Below are 14,009 nucleotides of genomic sequence, written 5' to 3'. Positions count from 1 at the left end.
GATGGTGGTCATCCGGGATGTAGGAGCAAAAGTCTCCTCATAATCTATGCCCTTTTTCTAAGCATAGCCTTTAGCAACCAACCTTGCCTTGTATCTGTCAATGGAGCCATCTGGCTTCCGTTTCACCTTGAAATTTTGACATCATGGAAGCAATATCAAAGGGAATATATTGCAACATGTGTTTGTTTTTGCACCAAAGAGCTCATTGTAGAACTAAACGGATCCTAAACCTAACCCAAAACTCTTTATTTAGAAAAGCATACAAACCATGCTAATCATAGCATTGATTAAAGACGATATTTACATTCCTAGAGCCTTGAGGCTATTGAACATACACCCTAGAAATCTTTACTAAATAGAGACTAAATAGGTAATAGATTTTCAAACGATGAAGATAAAAGCAAATTGTCTTTCTATCTTTGCAAAAGGAAATCCTATATTGATATGTTGAGCTTTGAATTAAGGAAATCGTCATCATGTTTTTTACAAAGTAAAGAGTGCACAAACAAGGAGGACATTTGTCATCTTTGAAGATCCAAGAAAGAGCATGTGAAACACCTGATGCACTTCTTTGATGAAAAAACTATCCTGATAATCAAAACCATGTACCTGTGCGAATCCTTTTGCCACGAGCCGAGCCTTATACTTATCCAACGTGCCGTTGGACTCGTACTTGGTCTTGTACACCCACTTGGTGCCGATTACCTTGCGTTTTGGTGGTCGATCCACAAGATCCAAGTGTTGTTCTTCATTATGGAGCCATACTCTGATTACATAGTCTCCATCCATCTATCATCACCTTGTGCTTCTTCAAGACACTTGGGTTCTTCAGCACGGATCACCTCTGTCATCAAAGCGTAGTTGACTAAGTGTTTCTGCGCCCTTCTTTGCTCCTCTAATCTCTTGGACCGGCGGTATTTGGATGGTTCCTTCTCAATGGTTGGAGGTTCTCTGCCGTCCAAAAGCTGCTTTACCCACTTCGAAAATGGCCGTTGCCGTTGTGGTTCTGTAGACTCTTCTTCCTCTTCTTTATCTTGAATCGTCCCAAGCATCGTTGGGGGAGTTCGGTCTGCTGTTGGTGGTTGTACTGGATGGATATCCTGGTCCTGGTTGTCTGGGAAGGAAGCATTCTCCTCCAATTGATGCGGCTGTTCTGAGAAGACCACATCGCGACTTACTATTACCTTATTGGTAACAGGATTATAGAGACGGTAACCCTTTGCCTCTTCATTGTAGCCCAAGAAAATACACTTTCGGCTCTTCGGTTCCCATTTGGTCCTGTTAGCATCAGGGACATGCACAAAACAGTCACATCCAAAAACTCTGAAATGTGCAGCTGAAGGTTTCTTACAAGAAAAGGCCTACAGTGGAGTCATTCCGCGTTCACAGTCTTCGTGTAGCTGCGATTTAGAATGTAAACTATCGTGTTACATGCTTCAGTTCAGAAATCTATGGCAAATCTTTTCCTTTCATCATACTCCTGCCCATTTCGTAGATGACGCGCATTTTGCGCTCTGCTACTCCATTTTGCTGTGATGTATGTGGCAGGGGTCTGCCTCTTGATCTCGTGACTTTTGCAGTAACTTTCGAATTCACTTGATGTGAACTTACCATCTCTGTCTGATCTCAACTTCTTCACCTTCCTCCCCGTTTCTTTCTCGACCATTATATGCCATTCTTTGAACTTACTAAAAGCCTCATCTTTAGTCTTCAAGAAGTATATCCATATCCTTCTACTGTAGTCGTCGATCAGCATCAGGAAGTAGTAGGAACCACCCAAAGCTTCCGTCTCCATCTTTCCATAGAGGTCCGTGTGAACGAGCTCTAGAGGAGCCTTTATCCTGCTGGCCTCTTTAGGAAAGGGTTGTCGATGCTGCTTGCCCATCATGCAAGCTTCACATACATCGGGCAGATCTGTAATCTCTGGTAGGTTTGCAATCATTTCACTTTTATGCATCTCCTTTAAAGAACTAAGGTTTAGATGACCAAACCTCTCATGCCACAGCTTAGTGTTGCTCACATCGGCTCGAGCACTGAAAGCTGAGAGTTTGTAGATGTTGTTGCACCGTGTACCTTTACCAACGACCTTCCCTTGAAGATCCAAAATCTGTGCGCCATTCTTATCGAATTGAACTTTGAGGTCCCGATCCGTGATCGCAGAAACGGACAAGAAGTTCCTCTTGATATCTGACACATAAAGAACATCGGTCAATTGTTTTACAACTCCATCTGACTTGAGAGCAATCGTACCTTTTCCTTTTGCTAGACATTTTGCATCATTGTCGACTGCTACCAGGATGTCATTCTCTACCAGATGTAGAGAGAGATATCAATCCTTCCGACTAGCATGTGGCGCGATGCACCACTGTCAATAATTCAAGGTTCATCCGTAAGTACATGAACTGCCTCTGCGCAAATCTCCTCAATTGCTAAGAATAGCTTTATTGGTATTGCCTGCGCGCTGTTGTTGGACTCTTTCTTTACTCCGTTCTTCTCATCTGTAATCTTCTTCCGGCACTCATTCTGCTTGTGCTCTGCCTTGTTGCAATAGAAGCACTTGATCTTCTTCTTTCTCTTTTGATCATCAGAAGAAGATGGGTTACCAGAGTCCTTATCCTTATCTTTCTTTGATCCAGTCGAGAAAGCCGAATCTTCTCCAGTCCTCGTCTTTTGACGCATCTCCTCCTCCAGAAGCATCGCGCTGAAATCCTTAAAGTTGAGGGGCAGATTTCTGTTCTGTGTATTCAGCGTCGTAACAAGACCGTCGTACTTTGATGAGAGAATCCGTATGCACCTTCGTGCTAGATTCTTGCTGGTGATGGTGATGCCAATCGCAGTCATCTGATCACGTAGATTCTTCACCCTGGTGATGAACTTCTCTGCTGTTTTAAACTCAGACAGTTTCTCGTTTGCGAGTTGAGTCTCCAGATTTTGAATCCGCGTCTGATTCGTGGTCTCGTATTGATTTTTCAAGACCGTCCATGCCTCCTTCGCTGTGGTGACATGTTGAATTAACGCCATGAGAGAATCACTTACACTGCAGACAATAGAACACAGTGCATCTGCATTTCTTCTTGTCCATGCGAGAATCTCATCCGCAGTTGGTACTATCTGTTGTCTTGCATTGGCTAGATTCGGTCTCGCAACCGGCTTCATGTCCACCACAGTAGCAGTATCCCAAAGCTCGTATGTGCTTAGGATGGTCTTTATCTTGAACTTCCAGAGTGGATAGTTAGTGCCGTCCACTTTTCGCTTTCGCTGAACGGTGGGATTAGCAGTCTTGCGGGCTAGGCCATCTCTCACAATCTGCTCGCAAACAGAAATACACTACCAAATCTTCTTGCTAGAGCCCAAGCTCTGATACCATGTAAGAAAACAATACAACGTCTGTGGTCAACAGATAACAGAATCTCGTATGTAAGAGAGAAAAGCAGATAGTATGGAGAATCAAAAATTTGATTACTGTAAAACTGATACAATAGATGACGCTGCCTCCCAGCCATGCGCTCATGTGTGAGAAGCTTCGATGGCCTGCTTGAAACAGTAGAGGACAGAGGCTGGATGCTAAGGAATCAGGGTTGCTGTAGCCAGTGATGAATTTGGGCTTCACGGGCTTGCTCTTATATAGCCACCAGTCGTAGTCGGTTAGACCCAATCGGATGACCGACCCAGGTCGCCCAAAACGGCCGACTCGAGGTCGGTCCCGAAATAGGCCACCGACCACACGATAGAACTGTGGCACAGAATAGAGCAACTAACCCACGCTTATTGTTCGGCCCAGAGCCATCCGGGATCATTTGGGGCTCCAAACGGGCCCCGCAACCCGAGAGTGGGCTGCCCCAGGAAATGCTCCGTCTACCCTCAGTGCGGTCAGTCATGGGATGCCTTCCCGCACTTGCATGTAGCCTAGTTGGCAGTGTGCCAACTCTATCTGAAGCCGTCCAACCATCAGGCCACACATGGCTTCCATCTGGTGTCCAAACCAGGACATACCGGATAACCTAGCTACTCAAATGCCTTCTCCTCATATGGGAGGGCTTACAAGTAGAGTTAGCTGGTTCTTGCGTAGTTACACGAGTGGAGCATTGATATTTGACAGCTTTCTCCATCCATATGGGTTCATACACTTGCTACTAAAATTTCTTGTTCTGAGCTTGCGCTTGCATTTTAAGCTTCGTGACAGGATAATCATGATCTGATTACCAAGCATAGAAAGTGATCAGCCTTCAAAAGGATGCATAAATGGAAGTCACAGAGAGTCTTAACAATAATGGAGATATCACACCCATGGGTCATCACCTCACATTGTGGATGGTCCAATTTGCAAATATGCAATGGAGCTAGGCTTTTATACGAGAAGCTTCAAAGGGATCTCATATAGTCTCCAAAACAGCCAGGTTGATTCAAAGATTTTGAAGCGATGACGAGACTGTGGAATGCATTAGGTTGATAAAACCCTTAATTGGATTCGCCATTTCGAGCTGTATTCTGCCCATCAAGACAAGACTGATCAAGAGAATCTTACTCTAGCCACATTGCATCTACAAAAGGATACTTTAATGTGGTGCATCTACAAAAGGATACTTTAATGTGGTGGTCTTTGATACAAATAGTGAATTCTCTGCCAACACACTACGTAGGAGCACTGTAGAATCCTGTTTGGAGTGCCAGCTGCAAGGGACAGAAGATTCACTGTCCACATGGCAAATGCAGATTGCACAGTTACCCTATTTCAAGATTTTGAGGCTAGGCTGGTACCCCAAGCCAAAGGTAGTCACGGTTAACAAATTCACGTATGCATGACACCAAGACTATAATATTGCCCACACCGCCAATATAAACCACTTTGCAAGGCTAAGCATAAGGCTTAGTGCTGTCCACGAGAATGTAAGGTGTCTGCGTGAGTGAGAGAGAAGAACTGAGATGTGAATGGACTGAGACTGAGAGAGCTGAAACTAAGAGAATTGAGAGATGATCTGAGAAAGGAATGCTGAGATAAGGCGCTGCTGAACCATAGTTACGATGAAATGCATTTCAAGGGCTATTTTACCCAGAGACAATTCAGCAAAAACATTTCTAGACAAAAACACCGTTTCTGTCTAAGAGCATTTCCCCCTTTAGTAATAGCAATGAAACGTTTCTTTTTTTTTCCAAGAAAATTACTTCATTAGGTATGAATGATAACCGCGAGAGCTAGCTCAAATGTGGGAGTACATCATGCAATGCACGAGGATAAAAAACAGCTCAAAATGAGCTAATACAAAACCAAAGCGACGGCTAAAAATGCCACCTCAACCCTGAGGGAGACTCAGAGAAGAAAGGAGATCCTCTCCAAACTTTGAAAAAAGTAACTCTCCTGGCAATAGCTGCTCTGGAGGATCCCTGCATGCTCACCCATATGGCCATCAGAGTATGTACTGTGTCAGTCCAAATACTAGCCATAACATGGGAAGGGTGAACCTGAATACCCTCCATCGGCTCTGTACACCTGGCTCTCCAACTATGCCAAGCTGCAATGCTAGCCAGAATCTCCCAAGATGTGTCTACTGAGGCATGAGTAGCTCTGAAAGGAGTGAAGGAAACATCTTGGAGGGAACAAGACTCCACTGAATGTCGCCGTACAATGAGAGCTGGATCTGTATCATGTCCCTTGAAAAACACTTGAGGGCCAATAAGAGATAACCAAGCCACTGAACCCCAGGTCATATAGAAAGGTGCTGTATGGAAAGGTGTTGCTAGGATTTTCAGTATCTAGCAATGAAACATTTCTAAGGAGCATCCATCATAAAATCCCTGCGTGGTGTGGAGAATGCATCCTGGCTATTTGGTAAATCCCCATGCTGGGTATAGGCTACTTGCCTTTGTCCGCTTGTCTGCTAATGTATTAGCGGCTCAATTCTAGACCACTTGCTGAGAGATCTATTGACCCAATTGGAGATATGTATCATGAAGCATGGAGGAGAACTCCTCAAGGGACTATGCCTGTGCATCCATAGACGTAGTTAACCTATTATAATTAACTAATAAATGTTTAAGCTTGACGACGAGGGCAATGGACGACCATGGCGAGTCAGGCGACGGAGTTTGCATCTCTGTTGTGGATGCAATTGAGGCTCATGCCTTCGTACCAGAGAACTACGCAAGCTCCAAGTGACGAGGTTGGCATAGATTCTTTGCTGTGGGATTTGCCTCAAAACGGGATGATACCATACGAAAATTTTGTTCTACGACACATTTTTATTGCAGGATTCGGATGCTCGATCGTGATTCGACTTACACCAGATGATACCAGACCAAAATGGGATTCTTTGCTATGGGATTCAGCTCAAGACGAGCTGATACCAGACAGACGGGTTGTCTTAGTTTTTGTTGCCCGTCACTTGTGCAGTAGCCAACAAAAAGAAGATTCGAGGTGATTCCTATCTTCTATGTGAGCCCCTCTACTGTGTCAAAACTACAAGCTGCAGGAATCAAGCATTGGCATCCTTTATTTTTAGTCGAGAGTTGTCATCTGCTTGTGCATCAGAAGTGCTTGCCTATGTTTACGCATAGTAGGCAAGAGTAGGGCGTTGCTCTCTTAAACCAATGTAGGAAAGGGGTAGTGGAAAATTAGAGAAAGGAATAGAATGAGTAGGAGAAAGGAAGGGCGAGAAGTAAGTAAATTCATTAATGTGTAGAAATGTTTAAATTGCAAGCTGTAGAAATTCTTGTGTATGGTTTTAAGTTTTAAAAATTTGGACAAGTAAGCACTGAAAAATAATTGATAAATTAAAGCAAAAGGTCCAAGGACTTTCCAGTTGAATAGAATAGTTACTTCTCCTTTGTAATTTGTCATGTTTTCCAAATTATAGGTTAAAATACTCTTTCCAATTCATAATATTGGAAGTTTCTAGGTTTTAGAGTAAGATGTAAGTAATGTTTTTTCCATAAAAGTAGCTATTTCTAAAAGATGTTTGGCATAAAATTGTGTATTTTGTCTCCATACTTTGGAAAAAGGCACTTTTTTTGTTTAGAGGCTCGAAAGAAAAGTTGATGAAGATGCTCGAGAGGAAGGTTGTTGAAGAGGCTTCTGAATGGGGTCCAAATGAGCCCAAATAGGGCTGTGGAAAGCCCCTAAAAGAGGTTGGAATTCTGGCTCTTTCTTTTTTTTGGGTTGGGGGGGGGGGCAGGGTACCTAAGTCACCTAGGACAGTTAGGAATCCTAACCTAAGACTGGGAAGACAATTAGGACATTGACCTAAGGTAACCTAACTAGACCATTTAACCCTAGTTAGCCCCAACCTAACCTAAGCAACTAATTGAACCTAAATCCAACCAAGCTAACTAAACCTAACCAAAGTAACTCACCCCACTAACTAGCTAGACCTAACGAGACCTAAACTAACCTAATCAACCAACTTACGCACTGTAGTTTCCAACAACCTTAGAGGCTAAGGTTTGCAGGATAGGTGATGGGCAAGGTGGAGGCAATGCGGCGTGGTGGCGACGGTGCGGCGTGGGTAGGCGATGCACTTGTTGGAAAGGTCACCTCCTCATCTGTAAGCCCCCATATGAGGAGAGCATGGGGGGGGTGAACCTAGGGTTTGAGTGTCTGTCACATGGGCATCTGATTGGATGCCATGTGGGCAAGAATCAAAGAGATGGAGGGTACCTGGAGCTAGGATGGATCTACAGCAGCAAAAGGCGAAGCAGTAGCCAGCACAAGGAACCCGGAATAAAAAGCAATCACATGGCGCTGACATCTACAGGGTGTACGGCTCTGTCCGGCACTGGGAGAGGGCCTGGCAGAGGCGCAGTTATGGCAGGATGTGCAGGCGCAGATGTGGAGCAGCAAATATGGCTGTCAGTGGGCAGAAGGCATGCCTTATATAGGCTGGACCCCTGCCTTGAATGGAGGGCCAAAGGCTCTGGAAGTTTGGGCCATAAAAGCCCCGGGTTGTGAGCCCTTATAGGGCTGGACCAAGGTCGGCCAGTCTGGTCGACCAGTCTGCTGCAGGCTGGTCGGTATTTTTACCAGCCCTTGGGGCCCTATAAAAGGAGGTCTTTGAGGCCTCACTTCATATCACCTGCAGCAGCAGGAACCAGCAGATTGGAGCAGCCAAGGAACCCTCTCTTGGGCCTATATATCAGGAGGTGAAGAAGGTGACATGGAGCTGCAGACTGAGAGCTGGAAGAGCTGCCCACCTAGGCTGGTGCAAAGACAGCAAGGTGGAAGGGATCTGGACGGAAAGTCTACAGAAGCTCGAGGTGGAGCATGCGGACTCGAGTCTAGAGATAGCCAGCGGATAGGAGAAGGACCTTGTGGTAAGATCAGAGGACCACATCATTGGTGGGACTCTGGATCTGTCTCTTTTGTATTGTGTCCATAGTTTTGGATGGAAATATATATATTTTGGTGGTTTCTCTATCTGGCCGGTTCATTGTCTATTAATGAGTTTGCACATCTATTGAATGCACATAAGTAAAGAAGTTTGTGATTCCACACCCACACCACACTGTGTGAACTCCTGGGCATTACTATAAGTCTTTCGCTGCATCCTTTGTTGGGTCATTTCTAACAGCACTCGAACGGCGTGAGCGAAGCAAGAGGCAACCATGGCCAAGGTAGACGACGGGATCAATGGATCAAGGCGACGGACAAGGCGAAGGTTCGACATTGACTGGCAAGACGGCTCACATACGGAGAGTGATGCTTCACGACGAGGCTGGCTCGACGGTGAACGATGCTCACGGCAGCAGGACGTTGCACCAGGACGGCTTACTGCATGAGGATGGGCTTATTGCATGAGGCTTGATTTGGACCGAAACTCTCGGCTCACGGGAACTCACGGATGCAAGGTTGGGCAGCGGAGAGGCCGAGAGGGTGTTGTGGGTATAGACCTTGATTTGGGTCTGAGGGGGGTAGTAGATTTGAGGTGAACAGCTTGAGATGAATCGTTGTCCTTCAAGGTCTAGCGTCCGTTTGCTTTGTGGAAACTGTGTTTGAGAAAGCTCTTCATTCCAAAAGCCCTCTATTCCTTGCCATCTACAACACGAGAAACGACCAGCCATTCCTTGCCAATCCCGTTGCACGTTTTGGCTTGGTTGTCTACCAACACCTTGCGTTGGCTATGTTCTTCACACAATTGGCGTAACAAGTAATGAGATTCGGAGTGAAGGGGTGAAGGGGAAGCAAAGGTGCTAGAGTTGGAGCTTTGATACCAATGTAATGAAGGGGGAAGGGGTAGATTTGGAGATGGGGAGAGAATAGCAAAAGGAAGGGAGGAGAAGAGAGGAGAAGGGGAAAGAGAGAGGAAGAGAGAGAAGGATGAGGGGATAGAGAGATAGAGAGGGAGGAGAGAGAGAGTGTGAGCATAGGTCGCAAGTAGCAAGAAGGAGAACGAAGAGTAGATAGGATTAGATGTCACATCAAAAGGTCCGTACAAAGGTGTGGAGGTAGACTTATGTAGTCTCCTTCTACTACATCTCCTTTTTGCCCCCCCTCTAGGCCTGAAAATCCCCCTAGACAAATCAGGCCTAACCCTCACTAACTTGGCCTGAGCTTGGCCTTCATTTCAAAGGCGAGTCCCTCACATAACACCACCAAGTATGTGTATAGTCCTGCATGTGCCTACCCGCAAAGATTATGCGGTCCTCACCTTGCTTTTGGTAGAAGCGGAGATAATCTTCTAGCTTTGTAAGCCACTCCATCTCATCAGGTGTGCGAGTGTCCCCTTTGAACTTAGGTACTGTGTCATGTGTGGAGCCTCCGAAAATGCGGGCATCATCACACTTGAGGTTCACAAAATCGAAAAAGGACATCTCAAGTTTGATGGCCTCACGTCCTCTATTGTTTTAGCATGCCATCGAAGCTTCTCACATAGGAGCGCATGGCTGGGAGGCAGCGCCATCTATTGTATCAGTTTTACAGTAATCAAATTTTTGATTCTCCATACTATCTGCTTTTCTCTCTTGCATACGAGATCTTGTTATCTGTTGAGCACAGACGTTGTATTGTTTTCTTACAAAAGCTGTGACAAAAAGGATGCAAACCAATTTGAGAGTTTGAAGTGGCAAGGCTGTTATAACGTCTTTTGCTTTTCTAGCCAAATATAGTGTGGCCTGCGTACGTCTTCTTTTGTCACTGCTATGGATTTACTTTTCCTAATGTAGCATGCTTGTTTGTTGTTTAGTTCAGAAATGTCTAGCCCTTTTTTTTGTGGTGATTTTGTTGCAAAGACAGCTTAACGTTTCCTTATTATGCCTGATGTGTTCACCACAGCTTGGAGACTTTCGAGGAGGTATTTTCAGCTGCAATATCTAATCTGGAACATCTACTTGCTCTTGAAGACGCAAATCTGAATGAAGTGCTTGGTTCTGTCCATGATGTTGGAATGGGAACTAAAAAACGTGGAGCTGCTGGAGCTCTTCAACTTGTTTCAATTCTTATATGTACAGTGCACAATGTGAAGTGGGGATCAAATGGAAACCGTGCAGATTTATTTCAATATGCAATCAGAGCCTCTTTGGAAATTGTACAGCGAATAATGTGTCGGTGTGCAGAGACAAATGATGCATCCAGCAGTCCTCTCCTTCCAGCCATGCTGGTTGTTTTGGAATGGCTAGCTTGTAGGCCTGAAATGGCACAGAGGGTTGAAGCAGATGAGAAACATTTGAATGGATGGTCAGCTTTCTGGAAGCAGGTTGTCGCTCTCTTGAACAAGTTTGTTCCTATCGAGAAGAAGAATGGTGATCTAGATGATGAGTTGGAAGCATCCTTTGGCCTCGATTCTCTTGAGGATTCTGAAATTGGTACTGCACTTTGGGAGGACTATGAGTTGCAAGGATTCTCTCCTTTGGCTCCTGCACATCTCGCTCTTGATTACTCCAGAAGGCATTTTGGTAATGGCAGGGCAGGCAAGAAGGAAAAAACCGTTCGCTTGCAGAGACTTCTGGCTGCTGGCAAAGCAATCGCAAATTCCCTTGATGGAAGTGGGACTGGTATCTTGTTTGATGAAGATCTTGGAAGTTTTTGTGTTGTTGGGGAGATTCTTCAGAAGGAATCCTGTCTTGGTGAGTCGAATGATAATCTAGATACTGAGCTTCACTTTCCAATGGATACAAGGTTGGAAACAGTGGGTGTAGGTGCCAAAGAGAGAGAGATTTCACCTAAGGCATTGCCCAATAAGCAGGCACATGGTGAGGAAGATGATGAAGAGCTGATAGTGTTCAAGCCTATTGTGAAAGATCAATTGTTAATGACACCTTGCAGTTCTAGCAACCAACTTGTTGAGCTTCCCCCCTGTAGTGCTGCTGCTCCAGAGCTCCACATAGTAAATTCAGCTCTAAGTCAGCATGGACCGGCCCCAACGGTTCCTGTACTGAAGAGCGCATTCTCATATCCACATGGGTTGACACATCTGGTCCATGAGTCAGCTTCTACTACCTCATCTCCTGCAAGTGTTGGCAATACTTTTTCAGACCCAGCAGCAGTGGCGGTAGCATGCCCACCAAGTGCTGTATCTATGTTTAGCAGTTCTTTACTAGGCATGGAATGTTGTTCTGCAAATAGCTCCAATGCACATACAATAAGCAAGTTGCTCAAGGAAGTGGATTTAACAAACGTTTCAGGAGCATATAAGTTTATGAATAGGCCACTATCTGCTCAGGATTGGTTGAACCAAACAGGTACTTCATCTATAGGTTGCATAAATTATAGTGGATCAAGCTCAGCAGGGAATCTGGATATCTTATCACACCGGTCGAAGAATGTATCAAATTGTGTAGGAGTTATTGGACAGCCTAAGCAGCATTGGAGCTACATGCCAAACAACAGTGACTTCTCTGCAGGTCAAGATTTAACTGACCCAAATAAGCTGACTTTTGAGGGTGCGATTGGTGCTGGTGAGTCTTATGCAGATTTAAGTCTTCCCTCAGGCGTCGGATCCTTCATGTCACCACATTTACTGTCTGAAAAGCCTTCTGAAAAAGTACATAACAATGGCTATATGTTTAGCTCCAAAATGTTGATGCCAGTTGATGGAATATTATCCCCTTGCAAAGAGCCGCGTTCTGTCGGTTCTGCCATTATACGGCCACCTCCAGGCTTTGGTCCTCGACCTACCAACCCTTCAACAAATGCCAGACGTACTCAAGGCCAATTAAAGGGACAGCTGGCAAGTTTTGAGCAGCAGAAGTTTGATGACTATCGCTGGTTAGATGATTATAAGCCTTCCAATTTGACACCAAACCATGAAGGAAAGCATGTGGCCTCAACTGGTTACGGTGCTGATTATAGTTTATGGTCTAGTGGTATCAGCAGAAGTGTTCAGCCAGGGATTGGAGCGTTTCCTTTCCCCATGATGCAGTCACCTCAATTCCATAATGGGAACATTGTTTGAGGGAACATTCGAGGAATGCAGTTGTCAACCACGAAATGCTCTGAGTTCATGCGTAGAGCCCAATCATATGCTACTGGGTTGAAGGGAATATAGCAGTCCCAGCAGTAAGCTGGATGGCAAATGCTTCCATTTAAATCATATGGCCATCAGTGAAGTGACCTTTTTTTGGATCTTTGCTTAAAACTCTGTGGCTGGGATAAATGCTTTATGTACTATTGCCCAGAAAGATGAGAGGTGTCTGTTATGTAGGCAAGTCTTCTTTCTCTTTAAGCAATCCTCTTTGATGTCAGGAGGAACTGCTAATTTCCAGGTCAGCAGGACTACGAAACAAAACCAGTTGTTCCACAATCTGCTGTTTTGAGGGATTGAGTTGGACTCGTGGAGCAGCTGGTTCAGATTTGCAATGTAGAGCGATGAACATGTCTATTTCTATGATCTCCACATGTGTTATCAAGCAGACCCAGCATATTGGTGCAGTAAGATCTACCCCCCTTCCTCTTCCTTCTCCTTTGCCTCTTTTTCTGCATCTCTCTCGCTCTATATCTCTATATATATATATATATATATATATACATATGTGTGTGTGTGTGTGTGCGTGTGCGCGCGCACACACACACACACACACACACACACACACATATTTTTTTTTGGTAAATCCATGATTATATTGTCTACACACCCACACACACACACACACATATGTATATTGCTCAAACGATGTTTTGTATATGTCCTGCTGACATGATTTATTTTTGCAGGCCTATCATTGTGGTTTATTAGAAGATTTGGATGAAGAAGTGACGAGTATCAATCTGATACTTACGGCTGCCGGAAACCCTTTCTTTTGAAGCAATTGGCTGTTATAGCCAGAAAGTTACTTTGTTGGATCAGTCAACTAGATCTTTTGGAGTCTCTGAGCTGGTGTTTCACACTATCTTTTTATTATCGGAACTCCTAGTGCTGAATCCTTTGAAGAGCGATAAATACATTGAACATTGATAGTGTTTACTTGTTTGTAACTTGTGTATTCCAGTCATTTGAAAATAAATGTGAGGTTTCCCAGGTGGTTTATAATGGAGTTGCTGTGGTTTTTATACCAAGAATTCTTCTTTCAATGGATTGTGCTGTTTCAATGATGCTGCATTTGTAAATTAAAAGGACTTGGTGCAAGTTCACCTTCTGGTCAATGCAGGTCCATTGAAAAAGGGCTGGAAACCTAACTCCAAATTCTACTCGGTTGGCCTAGGACATGGGTAAAGTCTCTTATGTTGTAAGTATTGAGTGCTACTCTTTTTTTAATAGTGACGTAGCATGGGCAGTGCAGATCCACTTAAGAGTCTAGTCTTCTTCATGGCTGAGTTTGGCCTTCACCTGCGGAGTGCCAACAGAAACTCAGTATGAAGACTTTGTATATGGATGCTCAAGTATGTGTGGGTGTGTGGATTTGTATGTGTGAGCATATTTTTATACAATGATCTACACCCGCTGTTGGGCGTTGATGACATTAGGGCATGTCATAGTAGCTAGTCCCTACTATCCGTGATTGAGTTTATGGTTTTCAACCTTATGAGTGACTATCATGAGATTGAAATTGCACTATGTTGTGTTTTTAGAGGATGAGTTTAGAAA

General features: G+C 44.5%; 1 protein-coding gene across 1 annotated transcript in view; it reads left to right on the top strand.

The window, feature by feature from the left end:
• LOC147899867 (nonsense-mediated mRNA decay factor SMG7-like) overlaps positions 1-13,453 on the top strand; it is a 38,638-nt gene extending 25,185 nt beyond the window's left edge. The window contains exons 7-8 of the mRNA XM_087376922.1: positions 10,262-12,856; positions 13,139-13,453. Coding sequence (XP_087233048.1) covers positions 10,262-12,380 — 2,119 coding nt within the window. The 3' untranslated portion in view covers positions 12,381-12,856; positions 13,139-13,453. The remainder of the gene's footprint in view (positions 1-10,261; positions 12,857-13,138) is intronic.
• The last annotated feature ends 556 nt before the right edge of the window (positions 13,454-14,009 follow it).

This window comes from Dipteris shenzhenensis, chromosome 7 (assembly GCF_047967505.1).
Source record: "Dipteris shenzhenensis isolate YYH24624 ecotype China chromosome 7, Dip_SZ_1.0, whole genome shotgun sequence".
In the NCBI taxonomy this organism is placed as follows: domain Eukaryota; kingdom Viridiplantae; phylum Streptophyta; class Polypodiopsida; order Gleicheniales; family Dipteridaceae; genus Dipteris; species Dipteris shenzhenensis.
This window is presented reverse-complemented; position numbering and strand designations above follow the sequence as displayed.